We start from the raw sequence: 20,054 nt of genomic DNA, 5'->3' as shown, positions 1-20,054 counted from the left end.
ACAGTCCATGAAGTCTACACGCAGCCCACAGCAGTTGCCTTCTACACTAGTCGATACCAACTATCATTCGTGCAAGATCGATACTTTATATATCTTTATATTAGCATAGATTTCTACTAATGGAAAGACCAAACTAAATTCGGGAGTATGCATTAGCTTATTGCTCTTTTTCATTAATTGTCACAGTTCCTGTTGACTCGGCCCGCATTACAGTGATGGAGCAGGGGCCACCGCAAAATCCATACACATTCACGCGCGAGGACTATGACAATCTAGTGGCTCGAACGCCAAAAGGACAGATTAGCAAGCGCTCCAAGTACGAGGAGATCGAATTGGTGGATGACTGCACATTGTTTGAAATCTACCGCCAGCCGCGTGCTCCAGTGACAGATCCAAATGCGACCAAAACACTGTCCGTTCGCCAGCTGAATGCCGACCTTACGTGTCCTATTTGTCTCGGTATTATCAAGCAAACAATGGTGGTAATGGAGTGTCTTCATCGCTTTTGTGGTGAATGTATCTCCACGGCCATTCGTCAGAGCAAGCGCGAGTGTCCGTCGTGTCGTATTCACATTCCATCTAAACGCTCGTTGCGACCCGACGCGAATTTTGATGCTCTTATACGCAAAATTCATCCGAATTTGGCTGAATTCGAGCGCAATGAGCACCAAATCATTGCGCAGCTTAACCGCTCGAGGCATTTCAACAATGCGTACACTGAAGGCACTCGCATGGGCGTGATTAGCCAAGCAGCGACGCGACGTCAAAGACGAAAGACAGTGGAATCTACTACCTCAGCATCCTCGTCACGTCCATCCTCGCCGTCACATACAGCATCGCCGCCTGTTGGGGACAAGCGCAGCTCCCCTGATGACGGCTCGCCCAGTGACAATGCTTCTGCTGCAGCCTCGGAAGGTACTTCACCTCGTAAGAGACTTAAAGTTGCTACCTCTACGCCGAAACAAATGGATACAATAACCGATCGCGTCACATTTCGTGTGCTACTTCACGAGAGCGAGCAGTCACATGTGCCAAAGCTGGAGCGTACGCTCTTTACCACGTCGGCCAAGCTAAAAATTCGCCATTTAAAGAAACACCTTGCGGCAATGCTCAAATTGAAACGATACGATAATATGTGCATCGTGTTGCCAACGATCAATTGCACGCTGAGTGGATTAAGCGAGACAGCGAAAGCGAGGAAGAGTGTGGCGATTCGGCAGGATTTACAATGTGATCAGGAATTGGAGGACTTTTTGAGACTAAAAGATATTTATGAGCAATATGGCATGGGCATGGCCTGGGAACTCCAACTGCTTTATCATTTTTCCCCAGGCACGATCGTTCATGGCCTCGCTCAATTTGTTGCTGCAAGGACGAAAAGCGTAGGAGTTCGAGACGACGAGTAGATGCTTTTATTAAACACTATTTGTATCTATTTTGATGGCTTGATCAAAAAAAATGAAGTAGGACGTTGTATTAATATAGACTCAATTTATGCTTCGTCAACGTAAAATAAATTTTTCAACAAATGTAGTTACAATTTAAAGTGCTTCGCCACAAATCTTGTCGCATGCCATCTTTCTCCATCAATACTTTTTGGAAAAATGATCCTAAAGAGTTAAGCTCACGTATCAGCAGTATTTGAAGCGTCATTTCTCCAAGTTCTTGCTTCCTGTGAAAAAATGCGCGAAGTCGCATCATGCACCAAGCTCCATAACGACGAGAATATTGGTTGTTGCATGTCCAGGCGATACCTATTTCGTGTATTATTGTAGAAATTGCTGAGGTGCTTGTATAATTACTACAATCGTTAAGAAATTTCCTCCATGATGCACTTAATATTGTTTCATCTCGAGATGCAACTAATACATTCTTTGCCACCCGAGAGACTGAATCGTTAAGATAAGCAAGGTTCAAATTGTCATTGTTTCGTGCCACTTTATCGAGCAAATGCTGCATTATAAAGCGTCGATGGCACCACAGCGCCTCATACGTCGGGTAAAGTGTCATAATTTCTGATAAGAACTGGTATTCAGCTAGAATTAACTTCCACGACAAATTCTCTTCATTAGAGACCAGACATTCCTTGATTAATTTATTTAATGTGTGTTGGCGATGGTTCCATCCAGAGTGATCAGTCACATGCATTCGACACCAGTTTTCCATCTCGTCAAGCTCCTTGCAAACCATTTCATGCGAAAGTCGAGATACAATCCAATGCCGAAAACTCCACGCATGATAATTACGTGGTTTTTGCTCGGCCAAACGACCACAAACCTCAATCTGTTGTTTATGAAATATCATCACGTCGTCTTTTAATTGAGACGCACATATTCGAGCCGCAAGCCAACGCCTGCAACAATATTCGTATTGGAGCACAGAAAAATTCTATTGATGTTTTGAATCGACTTACCGATAAGCCCATGTGTCAATACTTTTTGGATGAAGAGTGAACACTAAATTAGTGAACTGCACTTCATCCTGCGCGTCTAGCCAACCGCGAGCCACGAACGACTTCCTATCTCCGTCAAATAATGCGTTAGAGTAATACGTTCTACTCTTATTCAGTGAAGCCTCACCGAGTATTCCAAGCTGTGTAGAAATCAGCACTGATAAGGAGAATAGCACGTGTGCAATGTAGCAGCTGAGCATGATGCTCGCTGTCTTCTGACATAGAGTTATTTGCCAATTCTTGTTGCAACAGCGCGTTTAGAGAGTGAAACTGCGTTCGTGCAGCTTGAAAAAGAATCGTCCCAGCCTCGAATGCGACTCCAAGCTTGTGATTTCCAAGCAAGAAGGCGTTTTCAAGTGACAAGTCACACTGCTTAATGTCGAATAGCAGCCCAACCTCATCACTATTAAATGCAGAAACGATAAGATCTACGGTTTAGAAAAGACGAATTACGGCTTGGCTCAGCATACATGAGCGGATCTTGCTCGAAAAGAAATTTGAGTTGCGCCAGTAGGGACTCGCCCGTCGTCATTTTTTAGCTGCGATCGTTTTAGATTGCGTGTCTTCTAAATGTAACGAGATTTATGCGTAATTGAAGCATTTCCTCTTTGAAAATGAGGTAAATTAAATACACTCAATTATGACTCCAAATTTGCTCTACGTTGCGCGGCTGGACACGTAAAATATTCATGTAAAATATTTTGCACCTTTCTTACAACAAATCACAAAATGTATATACGACTCAAATGATAAGTCACGGGTTAGTATCGATCAAAGTTGCAAGAACGAATAACTCCGCAAAACCAGGAGCCACGAAATTTCGACATTAATGCACCGCGCTGCACAGAAGCGGCAACTTGATGCCCCTCTTCTGGGTTTATTGTTCTTTTCTGTGTGCCTGAAGTTGCTACTTCTTCCATCGTACACTAGCACTGACTTTGAAGTTCATCGCAATTGGCTCAGCCTTACGCATGAGCTGCCACGTCATCTCTGGTACCATGAAAATACAAGCAAGTGGACATTAGACTACCCGCCCTTTTTCGCGTACTTTGAGTATGTGCTAAGCTTCGTGGCGGCTGCAGTGGACAGATCAATGCTTAAAATTAGCGCAACGCCTGTATTTTCGCCATCGATTTTGCTGTTTCAACGGCTGAGCGTCATTGCTTCGGATCTCGTGCTGTTTTACGCTTTACACGCCTTCTGCTCGTCCTGGCCTACCGTCACAACAACCGAGTGGGCTTTTTCAACAGCCAAACGGGTAGCAATTATGCTTATTACCGTATTGGATGCAGGATTGCTCTTGGTGGACCATATTCACTTTCAGTATAACGGAATGCTTCTAGGCCTGCTCATTCTATCTGCCACAAAATTTCGATTGCAACAGGACTTCCACGGGGCGATTTTGTACGCTATTTTACTCATGTTCAAGCACATTTATCTCTACGCAGCTCCTCTTTATTTCATCTACTTATTGGGACACTATTGCTACGTCAAGAAAATACCTGAACACGAGCCTTTTCATAGGAACGACGATTCTCAAGAAAAGATGCAACGGACACGATCCATATCAAGCACGGACATCCACGAGACCATTCAATTTATCCATGATGGGAACGTGGTCTTTTCGTGGACAAATTTCTTCAAGGTAGGTGGAACGGTTCTCGCCATATTTTTATTCGCATTTGGAAGTATTCTATGGAACCACGACGACCCAGTTGCTGGTTTCATTCAGATCTTATCGCGACTATTTCCCGTGCAAAGAGGTCTTTGTCATGCGTACTGGGCGCCAAATGTATGGGCGCTGTATGCGTTGCTGGATAAAGTGCTCGTAATTCTTGGGTTTCCTGCTTCGACGGGTGTCGCACTTATGAGTAGTGGACTCGTGCAGGAGACGAGGTTCGCAGTTTTGCCCTCAGTATCACCGCTAGTGTGTGCTTTTTTAACGTTTGCCATGATGACGCCAGTGCTACGAAGCATTTGGAAGTACCCAGACCCGTCCATCTTTACCAGTGCGCTCGCTTATTGTATGCTATGTTCATTTCTGCTCGGCTACCATGTACACGAGAAAGCAATTCTTCAAGTGACTTTGCCCCTCGCTCTCATGGCAGGTGATAGTGTTGCCAGTATGCGATTGTACCGATTTGCTTCTGGCGTGGCAACAATTTCGCTCTTTCCGTTGCTATTTACGCCGGCTGAGCACGGAACGAAGGTGTTGCTGGGTGCTTGTCATGCGGTATTGGCCAAAGTCGTACTCGTTCCTCTGCTCAAGCACTCGCTTAAGGAACGGCATATTAAAGTGACAGCTGTAGGCATGTCGCTATTTGAGCGGGGATTTTTGACTGGACTGACAGGTTTAGCCTTGTTTGCAGCTGTATTTCCGTACCTTCCGCAGGTTGGTGCTCGATTCCCGTTCCTTCCTCTCATGCTTATTTCAATAGGATGTGCCCTTGGGAATATCTACGTGTGGGGCTTCACACTGACGCAACATTTCCGAAAACTTGACGCAGTCAAGACGTACCTCGATGCTCGAAAGCATAATTAAAGACAAGATAGATTGATATTGTTTTTACTTTATGCTTAATGTCCACTTTGCGTAACCTTTTTCATTGGAGCTTGCCAAGCTGCTGCTTTCTTGTGATAGAATTCATAGCAAGAAATACGCCTGAGTCGAGTAGACCAAGAATTGTAAAGACACCTCCAAAGACTGCACATAGGTGCGTGATAAAGTGGTAAAACGGGATACTGCCGTTTGAAATCTGCACAACTAATGGCGAGATATCAAATCTGAAAAACGCAGACGGTGTCTTGTCTTCATACTCCGTCGTAGTAGCCGAGAACTCGTACGATCGCATCTGTAAGTGCGTCTGTCGAGCGGAGTCATGGCTATCAAATCCAACAACCTTCATCGTATGCAGCAATCACAGAGTTAATCGCAACACCCTTGTTCAAACCTGCTAGCTGCACTTACATTCATAAAGTGTTCGACAGTGATGTTTTCAGTCTTGATCAAGAAGGTTCTTTGATCCAAAGGGTATCGATTTGACGGGGCCGCGAGCATATAGCTGCCTCCACTTAACAGATTTTCAGTGCGCCGGACTTGACCAAAGGAAAAGTGATTTACAACGTGAGAGACATCAATAGCTTGTGCATTAAACGAAACTTCGTCAGACCGCGCCGTGAATGCAAGTACGCCAGGAACTCGATTAACGCTAATACTTCCCGAGATTTCACATCCTTCAACAGCACTGTTTTGCTCTTCGGTAATCGGCCGACGCTTCTTAAAGTCAATAGCATCCACATTCTTCTTATTCACTTGAAATGGAAATGGCAAGCCAAGAAAATTATCATTCACATTCACTTCTTCGGCAAAATCGGCATTGGGCTCTAAGCGACGGAAAAACAGATCCATAAACTGTAGAAGGTGTTCGGCTTTGCGTGGTCCACTGTACATATAGCGCGTGGATGTGCTGCCGTATAAGTAAATAAGTACCGATGGAAATGCACGGACGTGAGCGCGACGACAGAGCCACACAGCTTCGGGGTCGTTACAATCTACCGAGGCCATGCGTACCATTTCACTGTACTCGGGATGGTCAGGAAGCTGAGCTGCTGCGCGTTCCCACTCGGGGTGAAGCTGGCGGCTAAAGGGACACCAAGGAGCATGGTAATTTACAAGCACGAGCTCGTATTTTGCCAAGAAATCGTCAAAAGTCTTGGAGGTTAGCGGTGTTGAATACTGAACGTGAGTGCCTTCGATATCGTGGTGAACACCTCCCCAGACTGGAATACCTTTCTCGTGATTGTCGATAATGACCTCATTTAAACGCTGGACGTGATTAGACGAGCGGTCTACTGCAAGCTGAAAGTGGCGAATGTGACGCGTGAGATTTGTAAATCGCTGGCCCATGTGGTCCTCGAGGTCCACGCTGGCCACAAAGCATGGTACATTAAGAAGACTGACGTTAAAATTTACGCGCAGTCGGTCTTCCTGATGTTCGTCCATAATGACAGTGGTCTTTGTTCTTTGATGTTGATAGGCATCCCAATTTCTCAGCAATAATAATATAATTGCGGCAAAGGACAATAGAGAGAAGAAGCGACCCGTGGATGTGTGAACCTTGAGATCTTCGGGTACACGTCTAATGCGGAATGTAGCAAATTTGACAACAAAAATTGGATAAATAAGCAGCTATTTGTATAGAGATGTGGTGAAAGTTTGAAGGTCTGTAAGATAGCAGATTCACGCACCGGAAGAAGTCGAGCTTTGGCATTTTCAGCAATAATTTGCCACGTCAACGGTTGCCGAAGAAGTCAAGTTCTGGGGAGGCAATTCAGCCAATAAGGGAAACAATTAATAATTTTTAGACATCGAGGAAGACAAAATATTTTTTACTAACAAAAAGAATAATTTCCAAACAGCATCAGTAGTGTAACTCTCGAAGTGAGCGACAAGGTTTTTTAAATCACCAAGGTCCAATAAGCTTTGGCTTTAGACTGCCAGCATTAACAGAATTAAAGTAAGCACGAGGCGAATCTAAGAAGTACCGATTCTGATGAAACTTCCGACTTGGAAAACTACACGCTTCGTTGCAATCTGGCACAATATAATTGATCTCAATCTCGAGAACAACATTTTTTTCTTCTTACAATCAATTATTCATTCTTATTCGCGCGGCTTAGTAAAATTTACAGATACAGTCACAAACTACTCGGGGTCTTACTTGCAAAGTAATTGGCCATGGCAATGGCATAAAGTGTGTCTGTTGCATCGGAGCAGCAGTCGCTTCGCTCAGCATCAAGGTCCGTAGCTAGCATGCGATGCAAACCGCCACGTTCATTCAATTGGCTCATCGTACCGTATTCAATACCTTGTTCACCTGTCGCAAGAAGCAGCGCCTCGTCTCGTCCTTCCATGGCATCCGGACCGAGCATAGTATTCCCACAAGCGAAGCTATTTGCCATGGTCTTGTAAAAGTATTTGAGTAGATTGTGCGCATATAAGGTTTCGAGCAAGTCGCTCCAGCACTCGCGCTGGTCCATGGCCAAGACGCGATGCACCTTGTCGTTGTCACTTGTCATGCGCATGCATTCGTAGACACTTTCGCCCTGGGTAAGCTTCAAAAGCGTGGGTCTGAAGCTCGGGCTTTGGAATATTGTAGTCGTGGTCATTAGGGAAATGATGTGCTCTTTTTGTTGCTAAATGCTAAATGTCTGTTAGCTTGAAGTTTGAGATAATGAAATTCATGGTAAAGTCGAGCGTGTCATTTGCCTTTTTCAAAACACTGATAAATTTCTGAAGGATGAATTGGGCTTGAATAGAATCTTCTTATATGAAAGCTGTTGCTTTAGCGCTAATATGACCATCTATCAGCGCATAAATATAATTTGATTTTATTCCATGCTGGGCTTGATGTTTGTGCTGTTGAAGTGTGTAGAAAAGAGATGAATGCGAGACTTCGACTACAATAATTTATTGAGTATTAAGAGCCGTTCTTTAAATTTTGTTTTTCCGTTGTCAATACGTTGCAACGGTCTTAATTTCGATATTGCATCGTTGTGAAATTACCGCTGGATTTGGAACAAAGCCTTAGGCAAACGTAGCATACCCTATTCTACATGCAAAATTATCGTAGCAGAGTAGATCACGTAATTTGTGCAGACACCTACCCCAACGCTCTAAAAAGAAATTGACTAAAACCAAAATCTCGAAAATGGATGTGGACAATTCCAATTAGAAAAAATTAATTCGTCAATGCTGCAAACTAGGGCTAACTTTTGCCCAGTCAAAAACGGTATCAGTCCTAGCAATTAAAAAAAAGGATCAAGGCAAAGTCTTGACGATGGACTGGTTAATGAAGAAGAAGAAGGTAGCAGCCGCCAAGATCTCTAAAAAGCGAACGGCATTTAGTGGCGATGGCAACGTCCTTGGCGGGGGAGAAGCGTCTACCACTGCTTCTTCAGAAACTGCTGTACCCCAACGTCCGTCCATGATTAACTCCGTCAAGGTAGCTAGCGACGTCGCTATTTCCATCCCTTAATGATGTTCAACTCTCTTTTGTGTCTAACACTGCAGTCATCATTCCACAAAAAGCCTCCCGCTTTGACTGCAGAGGACCAGCAGAAGCGGCGTGAACAACAGGTGCGTTGTTAGATGCTTGCAAATGTCGCAAACCGATTCATTAAAAGTTTTCTGTAGGCCAAAGCGCTTGAGCAGCGCACTGGTGCGTGGGATAAGCGTGTCGCTACTGCACGAAAAGCCAGGCTGCAACAGGATGAGGAGAAAGATAGTAAATTTCAGTACGAGGAGCCTCCTGTAGCGCCTACATCAGGTCCACCGCCCACAGTGCTCTCTAATGAACAAGTGAAGGCACGAGAGTTGCAGAGTGTACAGCAGCAAATGGGCTTTAATCCGTACGCTGCGACCTTTTCATCTTCAACTCAGGCAGCGTCTGTCATGAACGGTATTGGCGGTGGAAGTGCTGCTCCACTTAATGCTGTATCGTCATTTCCGGCATCCATGCAAGCGCTAGGTAGCAATTTTTCTAGCTTAGACGGTGACGAAAATGGCGCTGTTTATGTGTTGTTAAGGCAAGAAGCGCCAATTGCCATTCCGGCGGCAGAGGCATTGATTAAGATATTGGCGAATGTCGTCAAGAATCCGGAGGTTAGTTATTAGCACATTGGCAACTTAATTAGTTTTTTATTCATATTTGGTACAGGAGGATAAATTTCGAAAAATTCGATTGTCGAACGCGATCATTCAATCCAAGATAGTGTCAGTATCAGGAGCTGTTGACCTTTTGATCGAAGCAGGTTTCTCGATGGTCGAGCAAGATGGTGATCATTATTTAATATTGCCTACGGATACGCTTCGGCTTGAACGCGTGCAGTCCGCGATTGATCGCATCGAAGTAGCGCTGATTCAGCTTCAGCATGATTCCGCTTAGCTTAAAAATTATGGCTGCTGCATTTGTACTTTAGACTCTTTGATTATACACTCATTACCAAAGCATCAACTAATGATGCAATTGTTTTCTTAAGTAAATTTTATCAAATAAAGTCCATATGACGCCCAAGTTCCTTAAAAGATCACAGCAACTACGACAAGTGCAGCGGTTGCAGCAGCCAGCGAACAAGCAGAGACATCGGTACCACCGTTATTGGGAGATGGTGAGGGTGAGGGTGGCTCGGTGCGAGGAGTTGCAGCAGGGTCCGTTCGTGGCTTAGTGATCGTGGTGGAATTGGCGGCCGATCCTGTCACTGACGCGGAACCAACATCACCGACCATGGGCCCAGATCCTGATGCGGATGCACTAGCAGATCCCGTAGCGTTGGTCATCGTGTTTCGTCCACATCGTTGCTCGAGGGGATTGATTATATCACCATACAGACGCAGAGGCCCGATGGTACACTCATTCGGCGCCACACCTTTGAGTTCATTTACTGCCTGGGTGCAAGCATTGCTACTGCATACAGCAGCGATCTGCGCATCAGTTACCGCCGTCGTCGAAGCAGGATTATACCCAGTATCAGCACGACATGAAATTACGTTTTGATTCACCAGAAGTTTTGACAATGCCGTTAAATCACACGGAGTTGCAGCCATCGTACCGATCAAAGCCACTGCATTTATTAAAACCACGATGCTTTCGAGAATCATCATCATATATTGTCAACCCTTACGAAGGAGAAAGCAAAAGTGAATTGACATGAAGGCTTTCATCGTGAAAAAGTTTGACAGAAGTGACCTTCAACATCGTTAGAGCGCGACAAGTACTTGGGACAGTGACATCAAGAAGCTTGGCTCTTCGTTCTCGCAATTTCGAAACATAGTCATTTATGCATTTCGTATTACACAATTTCTAGTTTTTAAGTCGCAAGGTGTACAATACCAATTAGGTTTTTATGAATGAGATTTCTGCCAATCACGCAACGGAAAAGAATTTGAGCTTTACGATCTGTAATGTGCTCGCGTCTACCACGCCCAGTTAGCATACCCAAGGTGGTGCGTGACTTATTGTGGACGATCACAAGTCCTCCGATACTAAGCAAAGATCAGTTTCCTGTACTACCAGCGGAATTCGGAGTTAAAGCTCTCAATTTGGAAGTGGTCGTCGACTGGCTTAATGCGCTTATACTAGATCCATCCCCATTGTTTGCATTTTTGCAAGGTACATTAGTTTCTCTCCAATTCAGCTATCTGGAAGCTGCAAAATTACGTGATACTTGCATTATGTATAGATACAACGTCGAACGGTCGATCAGTGGCGCTAGGCGTCTACTTTTCGACGCTACTCGAGTTCTGGCTGCGCTTCTGTCCCCACCTTCAAATGGAGAAATTTGATATTGGCAAACAAATTGTGTCATCGACTAATCGAACAGTAGGTCAATTAAAGTTTTTATTTCGATGTTGTATTCAAAACGGAAGCGAAAATTGTGAAAAGCAGCAGGATTTTCACGTCGAATCCTCAATCAAGTTTTTCCTGCTTAATCCCGTAGAGAACAGTAACAAAGAAACTCGTCTTTTGTCGCTTGAACAATACGTTGGTCCCCACCTCGGCGAGAACTTGGCCTGGCGAGTGCAAGAAGTGAATCGGAAGCTAGCCATGCGACGAGGTGAAAGTGTAAACGAATGGTTGACGGAACATTATAGTGAGAATGTGCAATCGCATATTGTTCTTCGAGGATATCTCTTTGAGCCGCTAAGCAATTTTCATTCGACGTCCAGAATCACTGTGGATCACGACTGGATATTCCATCGAAACCCTGTCAAAATAGCACAAGACACGACCACATTAAAGACGCAATTAAATTCAAGCATTTCAAGCGATCACTTGCGAGGATGGTGGACCGCTGACCTGGAGCTAGACTTGCCCGCGAAAGTGCGAGCAAATGACCGAGCAATACTCGGGGACAGTCGATTTGTAATTTTGCCAAAATTGCACTGGTTAAGCCCAGTAGTTGCAGTGGAGGACCCTTATTCCGGACAAATTGTCTTACACGGTGACACTAGATTCCATCTGCAAGATGAGGAAGCACTTACTCTTGAAGAACTGATCGTATTCGTGCGCAGACATTTTCAAAAGGATGCCATACCAGCAGACTCGAAAAAATCAGGCAAGGTAGCTGTGCCGTTGCTGGTGGCCGAAATCGTGAAATGTCTAAATGATGTTGCGGAAAACAAAATTATTTACTGGAACGAGCTATCTCGAGGTTTCATTATTGATCCCAAATGCTGGGATCCATCGCCGCTGAGTCAGGAACCTGTTCGGTATAAGCGAACGCTTCATCAAAGTGTTCAGACCGGATATGGAACACGCGAGTATGAAGTCAGATCCACAGACTGTGACGAAGGATTTATCAAACCAGACGTAGTTAAAGAAGTGGAAAGTCGACACTGCTTTATCGATCCTGCAAGTATTGGTCCACACGAACTCTGCCACGAGCTCGTTTCCGTCTTTCGAGAAAAAAGCAACCGCTCTACTTACGCTGATTTAAAACGATCGACGAGAGACCTTTTCCAATGGAGAAAAGCTAATAGCGAGGAAGCTCCGGAATTTATTTCCGATCGAACCGCGTATCTTCGAGCATGCTTCAATTGTCTTATCCTTGCAGTCAATGACAGCGACGAAGTAAAACAAAGTTGTCGGGTAGGATATCTGCTCTTGGACGTCTTCAATGAATTTGAATCAGGTAATTTTGGCATTTCTTCTTCGCAAGAATGTTTGGAATGGCTGACAATGCTGCAAAGAGTCGCATCTGTGTCAGATCAATGGGAGTTTCTTAATCTAATATTACGAGCTATCGATTTGACTATAACAGCTGATAAAGTTGCGCAATGGAAAAATTCTGGAAAGAACAGTCAATTTAGCTTCATAGACGAGCTGGTTGCTGTTCAAAACCCACGGTGGAATTCTTTTGTGGTCGAAGTGGTCCGTGTATTTCGAATTGGCAAGCTTTTGCCAGGTCACCAAAAACTTGATTTTACAACGGGCGACGCTAGAAGCGTGAAGAAAATTTTTGCAAATTTCGTTGAGCAAGAAGATTGGCAGCATGCTGAGCGACTTGTCACTGTGGTGCCGGACCTCGATATGATTCAAGTGCTTTGCAAGCGTTTATCTATGCTAAACATGACAAAAGCTCTGAAGCGTTTACAGGAAATTGCTGCAAGGTCTTCCACTATATCGATGCCGACAACTTTAGCAAAGGGCATCTCACTTGAGCAGCCGATTGATCACGTGAGAAATCGATCTTTGTGTACAAATGTATGTGAATTCAAGTGGACATATGTCGATACACTTGAAAAAATGGAAGAGGTTATTCGAAGCCTAAAAATGCTGGAAGCTCGCATTTCTGACGTTAAAGTGGCCACTGGTAATCAATCTATTGTTTGTAACATGCTCGTTGCCATCGACTGTGAATGGCGACCACAATATCTCACAAAAGCCCAAACCAGCTATACTAGAGATGAACCAAGAAATCAATTTGACGACGATCAAGATGATCAAGGATGCGTAAGCATCTATCAACTAGCCGTTGGAGATATTGTTTATGTAGTTGATGTCCAAGTTCTTGGTGCAGCTGCCGCGGCACCATTAAGCTACATTTGGAGACCTTCATCTCTTCTTATGCTGATTGGATTTTGTGTATCGAGTGATCTTCGAAGAATAAAAAATTCCTTTCCCGATCTTCTTCAAGTATTAATCAAGAACGAAAATATTGACTTGAACCCTCGCTCTCCTTTATTAGCATTAGAGTTGAAACATCTCGCCTTGTCTCGACACATTCCAGCTCAGTACTGGGGGCTTTCAAAACTCTATAGTGAATGTTTGGGCTTACAGTTGGATAAAGAGCAACAATGTTCTGACTGGGGTACTCGCCCTCTTTCGACATGTCAGCTCGAATACGCCGCAAGAGACGCATATGCCGTTCAACGTCTTTTCAAACATCTAATAGCCGACATGAGCTTTGTCGGTGGAGACAACTTTATTGGCAAAATTGTACAAGACCTATTGAAGCGTTACGATGTTGATCGCAACTTTTCTTGCCCGAAGACCGTAGCCACTACGTTGCAACCGCTTGGAAAAGAGCACGTTCAAATGGCATTAGTAGCTCATGGTTTGGAGGCTCGATTTTTCAAATACGAGAGGGGTGAACAAACGAGGGTGGTAGTGAAAAGTATTGCTATGCTCGTACGAAGAGGTACTTCAATGCACAATTTCAAAGATATTACGTATGCAGTCGTTGTGCTAGCATTGGATCGATACATTGATATGCAAGCTTTAGCACATTTATTGGCAGTAGACACCAAGGATATTTCGTTGGCTGATCAAGAGGTGCGTCTTTTTAATGATCTTGAATCATTACGTACTTGACCTGAAATGTTTGTTAATATTTATCTTTAGACTCTTATACGAGTATTTGGCTATCCTCGAGGATGTTTGGGACCTATCGGCTTGCGAGAGCAGCAAACCACGCAAGTCATCGTGGACAGTTGTCTAGAAGCAGAAAATTGTCTTCTTTGCGGTGCTGGACTTGCCGATGAGGTCTATGCTATTGCCCCGACGGAGCTCATTAGAACAGTGGATGCGGTCATCGCTCCAATTTCCACAGAGAAGTATCTTATACGCGATAAAATAAATTAATGTGCAAAAGAAAAGCTGCGATCTGTTTTTCATTTGAAATTTAGAAGCGGTTTAAGTTAGAGTAAGACAAAATAATCAAAAAATAAAATTGAGTAATTGGCAATTGTTCAGCTTTCAATTATGGACAAAATTGCAATTGCGCGTGGAGACATGCTTGGTACGCCGCGGTGTGATCTCCTTGCTCCGGAAAATGAGTATCTCGGTAAGATGATTTCTTATATTGACCGTATACTTTGCAGTGTCATGGCTGCTAAAACGACGTTAATTCTCTACTGTGATACGGAATAGACCCCAACCCAGACCTCCACTCGCTCTTTAAAGTATACATTAAACTTACTCGCTCCTGCCTTCAAAACTTTTTAAAATACTTTAAGGAAATGTGCGCAATTTAGGAGTACAATTGCATGTTCTTTGATGGCCGTTTGGCGGGCTGTGAGGTAAAGTGGAGCAAACGCATGACACTCTGGTGAGTATGTCAAAGAGTTTTGAAATTATGATCGTTGACATTTTATGTATCACCTCTTGTACTCCAGCGCTGGTCTTTGCAGTTACCATCCTCGCAGTGGCTTTTGTTCGATACGATTGAGGTGAATCAATCTCAAAATTAGTGGATGGGGAAAATAGTATTAACATTGTTATCATCTTTCAGTGAGCCATTGCTAAAGCTTCGACCACGAAGTGATTTCGTCAATACTTTATTGGTAAGGACAAATATCCGATCTAGGGTGATAAAGTTACCCAGAGCTTGACAATGATACATTTGATAGCACGAAATGATTCACGCGTACGTGTTTGTGGCAACCTCTGTGCGTGACCATGAAGACCATGGGCCACTATTCCAGTCGCATATGAATCGAATTAATAGAGCAGCACAGACTAAAATTACAGTTTTTCATACATTTCACGACGAAGTAAATTCGTATCGAAACCACGTGTGGCAATGCAGTGTAAGTCGACGTAATGTTGCAGAAATATAATTGTACTTGTGTTCTCACTTACTGCTCCGCAGGGTGCATGCCGACGGAAATCTCCGCACTTTGGCCTTGTCAAGAGATCAATGAATCGTGCTCCGGGTCCAACTGACCGCTGGTGGGCTGACCATGAACGGAATTGTGGTGGAAGTTACTCCAAAATTAAAGAACCTAAGGAGTTTACAGCGAAACAAGTGAAAAAGAGAGAGAGAGAAAAAGCTCGTGACGACAAAGTGAAGGAAAAAATGGGAGCTGTAAAGGCTGCACCAAGCGTCAAAGATTTTTTTGCAACACTTTCAGGATCATTTGATGGAAAAAATGACTTTGATAAAACGACGGCATCTTCTGAATCAGCAGCTCCGCGCACTGAAAGCAAGATTCCAGCTTTACCAAGAAATGATCGTCATAAGAAGAGAAACAGGAATTACAAGAACGCCGACTGGTCAAGACTTAAATTTCCTTTGCCCAGTCCTGTGGTCATACCTGCAGGTGATGACAAAGTTACGTCTTTATTCTTAAGAGATATTCCAGCGCTCCTTCAGACTCCATTGGTACAGATGTTCAGCACCTACAGTCAAAACCAAGTTGGACGAAATTTCGCTACATCTGTCACTGAAGCAAAACCTGGTGATTCTTGTCCTATTGTTGATCTGGTGACCGACAGCGATGAAAGTGACAGCGAGCAACTAAAAAAAGCAATTAAAATGTCGCTCGTTGGGCATTCTCAGTCAATAGATAAAAGTCTGCGGACATCAAGGACTGGAGAGGAAAATATTATCGAGATTGAGTAATTTCGAGTAGATCGTATTCATTGTAACAAAAAAACGGCAATGATTCATATCCATTTTTTTGTTTCTCTGTGCTTTTGGTTGACAAATATTGGCCATTTCTTTGCTAAAAACCGTTCACAGCAATAATAGAAACAGAGTTTAAAATGTGGACACTCGTGTTAAAATTTTACCCTGACGTTAATAATTTCATGCAAATGCTTGTCTAATTGCGTTTTTTCTTGCCACGACGCTCGCGACCTTTTTGAGCGTTAGGATTCATTCGGCCGTAGCCTACTCGTATAGTGGTCTGCTTCTCGGCTTTTACACCGAGATCATGAGCGACGTTCTCGCCAAATGCACTCTGCATGACTTTTTTGTGCTGACGTTGGCGCTGACCCCAGATACCAACCAGAAGCTGGTCTTCCCGTAGCAATAAATCTCCATGGCGACCGCCTTTGGGCTTGGGTAACGAGAATTTGGTGCCCAAAAGTTTTGTCGGGCGACTTGCTCGCGTATAAAATGTCATGTGGCCATCCCGGTCAAGACTATACGACACGCGCTCCAGGGTGCTGTTCCCGCACTTGGGACAAAACAAACGGTCCATCTCGGTCGATGTCGTAAAGCACGCAACGCAACGTAGAATCCATTGCTTGACACGCTTGATCAGCATGCCCTCAAGCGAAAGTAGCCGCAATCCGATCTGAAGCATTACGTTCTGCATGGAATAATCCGTTGTAATGCAAGCAACGGGCAAACGCGTTGCGATTTCTTCGAAATTATGGCAATCGCCAAATGGAGAGGTTGTAAACTTGTTCATGTTATCCTCAGTAATCCAATTTTTGCCATCATCGTCAGCGGCACCAGCATTACTGGATGCCCCAAGTCCACCCATAATACGTGATTTTACATCAGCGTTACGGATATTTTCATTAATTACAGGTATGGCCCCAGCGTCCGTACCCTCATCGTCCGTAACTTTCGAGGCCTCCGATGTTGTACCCTCCGTAGCTTCTAAGATATCATGAAAAAATGAGCAGTCATTGCCATATTTGCAGCCTTCTGGAGTATTCAAGAAGCGGCACGGAATAGCAATCTTCTTCTTCGGTATTTCCGCGCCATTCTCAACATTGGCATTTTCCGTGTCCACGTGTGTGAAGCGGCACTCATTTCCATATTTGCAGCCCATGGAAGTCCCATAATATTTGCATGGAATCGTAGGCTGTGAGCCACCAATGATCTTGCCATTAGCCGCACGGGTGACAGTCTGCGAGAGCGAAGGGCTACTACGTAAATGATCGGAATTATTCGACTCGACCTCTAATTGGTAGCTTAAAGCCATAACACGCAGATCGGTGAGGGACAGGTAGCTAAAGTCGCCCGTTTTGCGTGAAAAATCTACCACAGCCTTCATTGCTTCCGCGGATGGCTCGCGAGTATGCAAAGAGAACGGAAGACGCTCTAAGATTCCACGCGACTTTTTGTCGCGAATTTCGTTGAGAACATCCGGAACTGTCCAAAAATTCTGCCAAGACAATTGAGCAAAACATGTTAAATTGTTATACATACTCAATTTAATTTGTGTTCACTGTGTAAACTTTGATGCATTTATGTCATAGCGTACCTCTGCTAGTCCGGCTAAGTTTGTGCCCTTGATAATGGCACCGGAGTCGATGACCAAATGTAAGACTTTTTTCGCTTTCTCAGGGGTAAGCAATTGAGGCATCGGATCCGCTGTGCTCGATGCGTTTGTGGAAGCGAGAGTACTCGTCTTCTCTGTAATGGTGCTTGAATTAAGCGTTGTAGACTGTACAGCTGCTGTGACCAGCTCAACTTGGTTCGTCATCATGCAGGTTTTAATCTAATAAATTTACTGCATACCAACCAAAGCTGATGGCCAATGGGAGGGATGCTACATTATAAAAATGTCCTTTATTTAACAGGAACATTCCTCAAATAATATTTGCCAACTCAACGCCCTAAGAAATCGCTTTAATTTGCAAAATTCTCAATTTGTATAGCCTTGTGTGAGCATGTAAACCTGATAATTTATGTTAGATGTTTAATAATGTGATGTATTTTGGCAATTCATTTATCTTCACTCCGATAACACAAGCGAAACTTGTTTTGCACTCTTCCTTCAAAATTGAGCAGAGCTGAAAATGCCTTTGTTTTAAATATTTAGCGCAGTATGCGGCTTTAACTATCATTTTTTTACTTGTAGTAGCTTCTTGGCCATGACAGAGCTAATCAGTGGTGTAATTAGGCACACTTCGGTTGGAGAACCGTTGTTGTGGTACATTTACTTTATGGGTAAAATACCCTTTTATCTAATTTTAAAATAGTTAGTTACTTAAATCCCATTTATTATGGACAACAAATGTGGTCGCCGCCAGATATAGATCTGGCGGCCAAATTTTTTTTTAATTAGCTAGAGTAAGGTTTTTAGATTTAGATAATTAAATATAGTGCAGTTCCCCTTTTGATCTTAAAGCATTAGGTGCCTTCCTAAGGCTTGCGCATTGATCTGTAAGAGATAGAAGATTTTCTAAGGTATATCCTCTTGGGCACTAGTTGCCACTTGATTCTACGAACCCCTGAATCCCTTGAACAAGGATTCCTTAAGCTTTAATAGCTTGTACGACTTCCTGAGTATTTAAACCCATTAGCTCAATAGAACGAAGTGACTCTCTGAGTCTGAAAGTCTTCCTCTGACTTAAGCAGCGAGGTAGCTCCGCTACACCTGGTAGCACTCGCAGTCAATCTACGCCTGAGTCTTTACTAGAATAATTTCTCACAAAAATGGAAGAGGTTCCAGAATTGTCAGAAGCGCAACGCGTCACTTATGACAACATAGCCGAGGGCTCACACTCTAACTGTAAATGTGAAGACATTTGAAGGGAAAGAGGGAGAAAATCTCCCTTTTTGGATTAAGCAGATGGAAATGTCCATTGATTCCGCCTTGTTCTCAACAGAACGGCAAAAGGTGGCTATGGCCAATTCCAAACTTGGAGGTAGAGCCATGGAGTGGGCACTATCGTGCAGCACGTCCATAAACGACGCTTTTCCCTCATGGGATTCGCTGAAACAGCAAATGACCAGCATGTTTGCCCCGCCTGATCAGGCTTTTTGCATGCGAGCACGGCTCCTAGCGACTCGACAGGGTAAAAGATCCCTAGGGGACTTTGTCCAGGAGTTGAAAACTCTCATTGCATCATGCATCAAGACCCGGTGCACGAAGCAATTGTAGTAACAATCTTTATGGGGAGTCCAAGTGAGGGCGTTGCCCGGACGGAATTGTTCCGATCTCATCCGGCTACGTTTAAAGAGGCAGTTGCCATAGCGCTACGCGCCGAGTCTTATTTCAAGTCTGCTCGCGTTAGCACGCCTGTTTACCGAACAAGCTCTTCGATCACATGGGTCCGTCTAATAGAGCGGAACCTATGGATTTAAGCCTCGTTGAAGAAGGAGAAGAGGCTCTTCAAGCTGTGGAACAGCATAAGACCATCCGTAGATGTTATATGTGCGGAAGCACGAAACATTTACGTCCTTCCTGCCCTCTTCGAAATTCGCGTAAAGCTCGAAAGAGCTTTAACTCCGACCTATACCAGAGATCTGGTACAATGCGGGATAACGTTGATACCCAGTAGGTGCGGGGCGCCCTACTGGGGAAGACCTAGGCTCTGTTGAACCTCAAGGGGGTGAGAATAAACAGAACCTAGCCCCAATTAGCTCGGTGCTCAATGGCACGGGGCGAGAGTACAAGCCTGGATTGCTAGTCGCTCAAGCGACTGTAAAGGGCTTTATAAGCCGTGGTCAATTTTAATTGACTCAGGAGCGTCTTGCAATTATGCTCGATGCCTTTCCCTTGAAGGAAGTCAACAATACGTTGAGGCGCTTAGAGCGCATGAAGGTGATACAATCACTGTTCGCTTAGCGACTGGCGTACTCGTGTAAGTGTTGTCCCAAAGTTCCATTGAATTTAGTATAAAGTTTCTGGACTTTGACAGTTTGGAACGCTGTCTCGTCCTTGATTTGGATTCGAGATATGATCTCATCCTTGGTATGGCCTGGTTAGAACACTATGAGCCAGGGATCGATTGGAGGTCTAAGACCACGCGCAATGTTCCTAGCAAAGTTTTGGAGAGTCATGAACCCACCTTTGCTAGGCAACAAAAGCGCTGTTGGCGCGGATTATTGAATGAGTCTGTCAGTGTTT

At 44.1% G+C, this 20,054-nt stretch overlaps 11 protein-coding genes across 11 annotated transcripts; 6 read left to right on the top strand and 5 right to left on the bottom strand.

The window, feature by feature from the left end:
• Positions 1 to 140: 140 nt before the first annotated feature.
• CCR75_000368 (uncharacterized protein) lies at positions 141 to 2,984 on the bottom strand (the record flags this gene model as incomplete). The annotated part of the gene is made up of 4 exons (XM_067958476.1): positions 141 to 2,353; positions 2,414 to 2,518; positions 2,580 to 2,855; positions 2,923 to 2,984. The coding sequence occupies 4 exons, from the start codon at positions 2,982 to 2,984 to the stop codon at positions 1,522 to 1,524; spliced, it is 1,275 nt and encodes a 424-aa protein (XP_067819976.1). The 3' UTR covers positions 141 to 1,521.
• Positions 216 to 1,406, top strand: CCR75_000369 (uncharacterized protein; the record flags this gene model as incomplete). The annotated part of the gene is made up of 1 exon (XM_067958477.1): positions 216 to 1,406. One exon carries the CDS (start codon positions 216 to 218, stop codon positions 1,404 to 1,406), a length of 1,191 nt encoding a protein of 396 aa, XP_067819977.1.
• On the top strand, positions 2,103 to 2,453 carry CCR75_000370 (uncharacterized protein; the record flags this gene model as incomplete). Its single annotated transcript, XM_067958478.1, has 1 exon — positions 2,103 to 2,453. The coding sequence occupies one exon, from the start codon at positions 2,103 to 2,105 to the stop codon at positions 2,451 to 2,453; it is 351 nt and encodes a 116-aa protein (XP_067819899.1).
• Positions 2,985 to 3,281: 297 nt separating the features above from the next.
• On the top strand, positions 3,282 to 4,994 carry CCR75_000371 (uncharacterized protein; the record flags this gene model as incomplete). The annotated part of the gene is made up of 1 exon (XM_067958479.1): positions 3,282 to 4,994. One exon carries the CDS (start codon positions 3,282 to 3,284, stop codon positions 4,992 to 4,994), a length of 1,713 nt encoding a protein of 570 aa, XP_067819898.1.
• On the bottom strand, positions 3,288 to 6,898 carry CCR75_000372 (uncharacterized protein). Its single transcript, XM_067958480.1, has 2 exons — positions 5,421 to 6,898; positions 3,288 to 5,352 (listed from the first exon to the last, which is right to left on the bottom strand). Exons 1-2 carry the CDS (start codon positions 6,453 to 6,455, stop codon positions 5,056 to 5,058), a joined length of 1,332 nt encoding a protein of 443 aa, XP_067819901.1. The 5' UTR covers positions 6,456 to 6,898; the 3' UTR covers positions 3,288 to 5,055.
• A 252-nt stretch (positions 6,899 to 7,150) lies between these two features.
• Positions 7,151 to 7,621, bottom strand: CCR75_000373 (uncharacterized protein; the record flags this gene model as incomplete). The annotated part of the gene is made up of 1 exon (XM_067958481.1): positions 7,151 to 7,621. One exon carries the CDS (start codon positions 7,619 to 7,621, stop codon positions 7,151 to 7,153), a length of 471 nt encoding a protein of 156 aa, XP_067819900.1.
• Positions 7,622 to 8,283: 662 nt separating this feature from the next.
• CCR75_000374 (uncharacterized protein) lies at positions 8,284 to 10,136 on the top strand. The gene is made up of 4 exons (XM_067958482.1): positions 8,284 to 8,457; positions 8,526 to 8,591; positions 8,649 to 9,116; positions 9,172 to 10,136. Exons 1-4 carry the CDS (start codon positions 8,293 to 8,295, stop codon positions 9,397 to 9,399), a joined length of 927 nt encoding a protein of 308 aa, XP_067819903.1. The 5' UTR covers positions 8,284 to 8,292; the 3' UTR covers positions 9,400 to 10,136.
• Positions 9,534 to 10,115, bottom strand: CCR75_000375 (uncharacterized protein; the record flags this gene model as incomplete). The annotated part of the gene is made up of 1 exon (XM_067958483.1): positions 9,534 to 10,115. The coding sequence occupies one exon, from the start codon at positions 10,113 to 10,115 to the stop codon at positions 9,534 to 9,536; it is 582 nt and encodes a 193-aa protein (XP_067819902.1).
• A 279-nt stretch (positions 10,137 to 10,415) lies between the features above and the next one.
• Positions 10,416 to 14,097, top strand: CCR75_000376 (uncharacterized protein; the record flags this gene model as incomplete). Its single annotated transcript, XM_067958484.1, has 3 exons — positions 10,416 to 10,623; positions 10,694 to 13,788; positions 13,858 to 14,097. 3 exons carry the CDS (start codon positions 10,416 to 10,418, stop codon positions 14,095 to 14,097), a joined length of 3,543 nt encoding a protein of 1,180 aa, XP_067819905.1.
• Positions 14,098 to 14,400: 303 nt separating this feature from the next.
• Positions 14,401 to 16,001, top strand: CCR75_000377 (uncharacterized protein). The gene is made up of 4 exons (XM_067958485.1): positions 14,401 to 14,563; positions 14,747 to 14,798; positions 14,865 to 15,044; positions 15,107 to 16,001. The coding sequence occupies exons 1-4, from the start codon at positions 14,502 to 14,504 to the stop codon at positions 15,857 to 15,859; spliced, it is 1,047 nt and encodes a 348-aa protein (XP_067819904.1). The 5' UTR covers positions 14,401 to 14,501; the 3' UTR covers positions 15,860 to 16,001.
• CCR75_000378 (uncharacterized protein) lies at positions 15,994 to 17,681 on the bottom strand (the record flags this gene model as incomplete). Its single annotated transcript, XM_067958486.1, has 2 exons — positions 15,994 to 17,360; positions 17,460 to 17,681. The coding sequence occupies 2 exons, from the start codon at positions 17,679 to 17,681 to the stop codon at positions 16,062 to 16,064; spliced, it is 1,521 nt and encodes a 506-aa protein (XP_067819907.1). The 3' UTR covers positions 15,994 to 16,061.
• Between the last annotated feature and the right edge of the window lie 2,373 nt (positions 17,682 to 20,054).

This window comes from Bremia lactucae, linkage group LG4, assembly GCF_004359215.1.
Source record: "Bremia lactucae strain SF5 linkage group LG4, whole genome shotgun sequence".
NCBI lineage: Eukaryota > Oomycota > Peronosporomycetes > Peronosporales > Peronosporaceae > Bremia > Bremia lactucae.
Note: the sequence above shows the minus strand (reverse complement) of the source record. Positions and strands in the feature narration are given on the sequence as shown.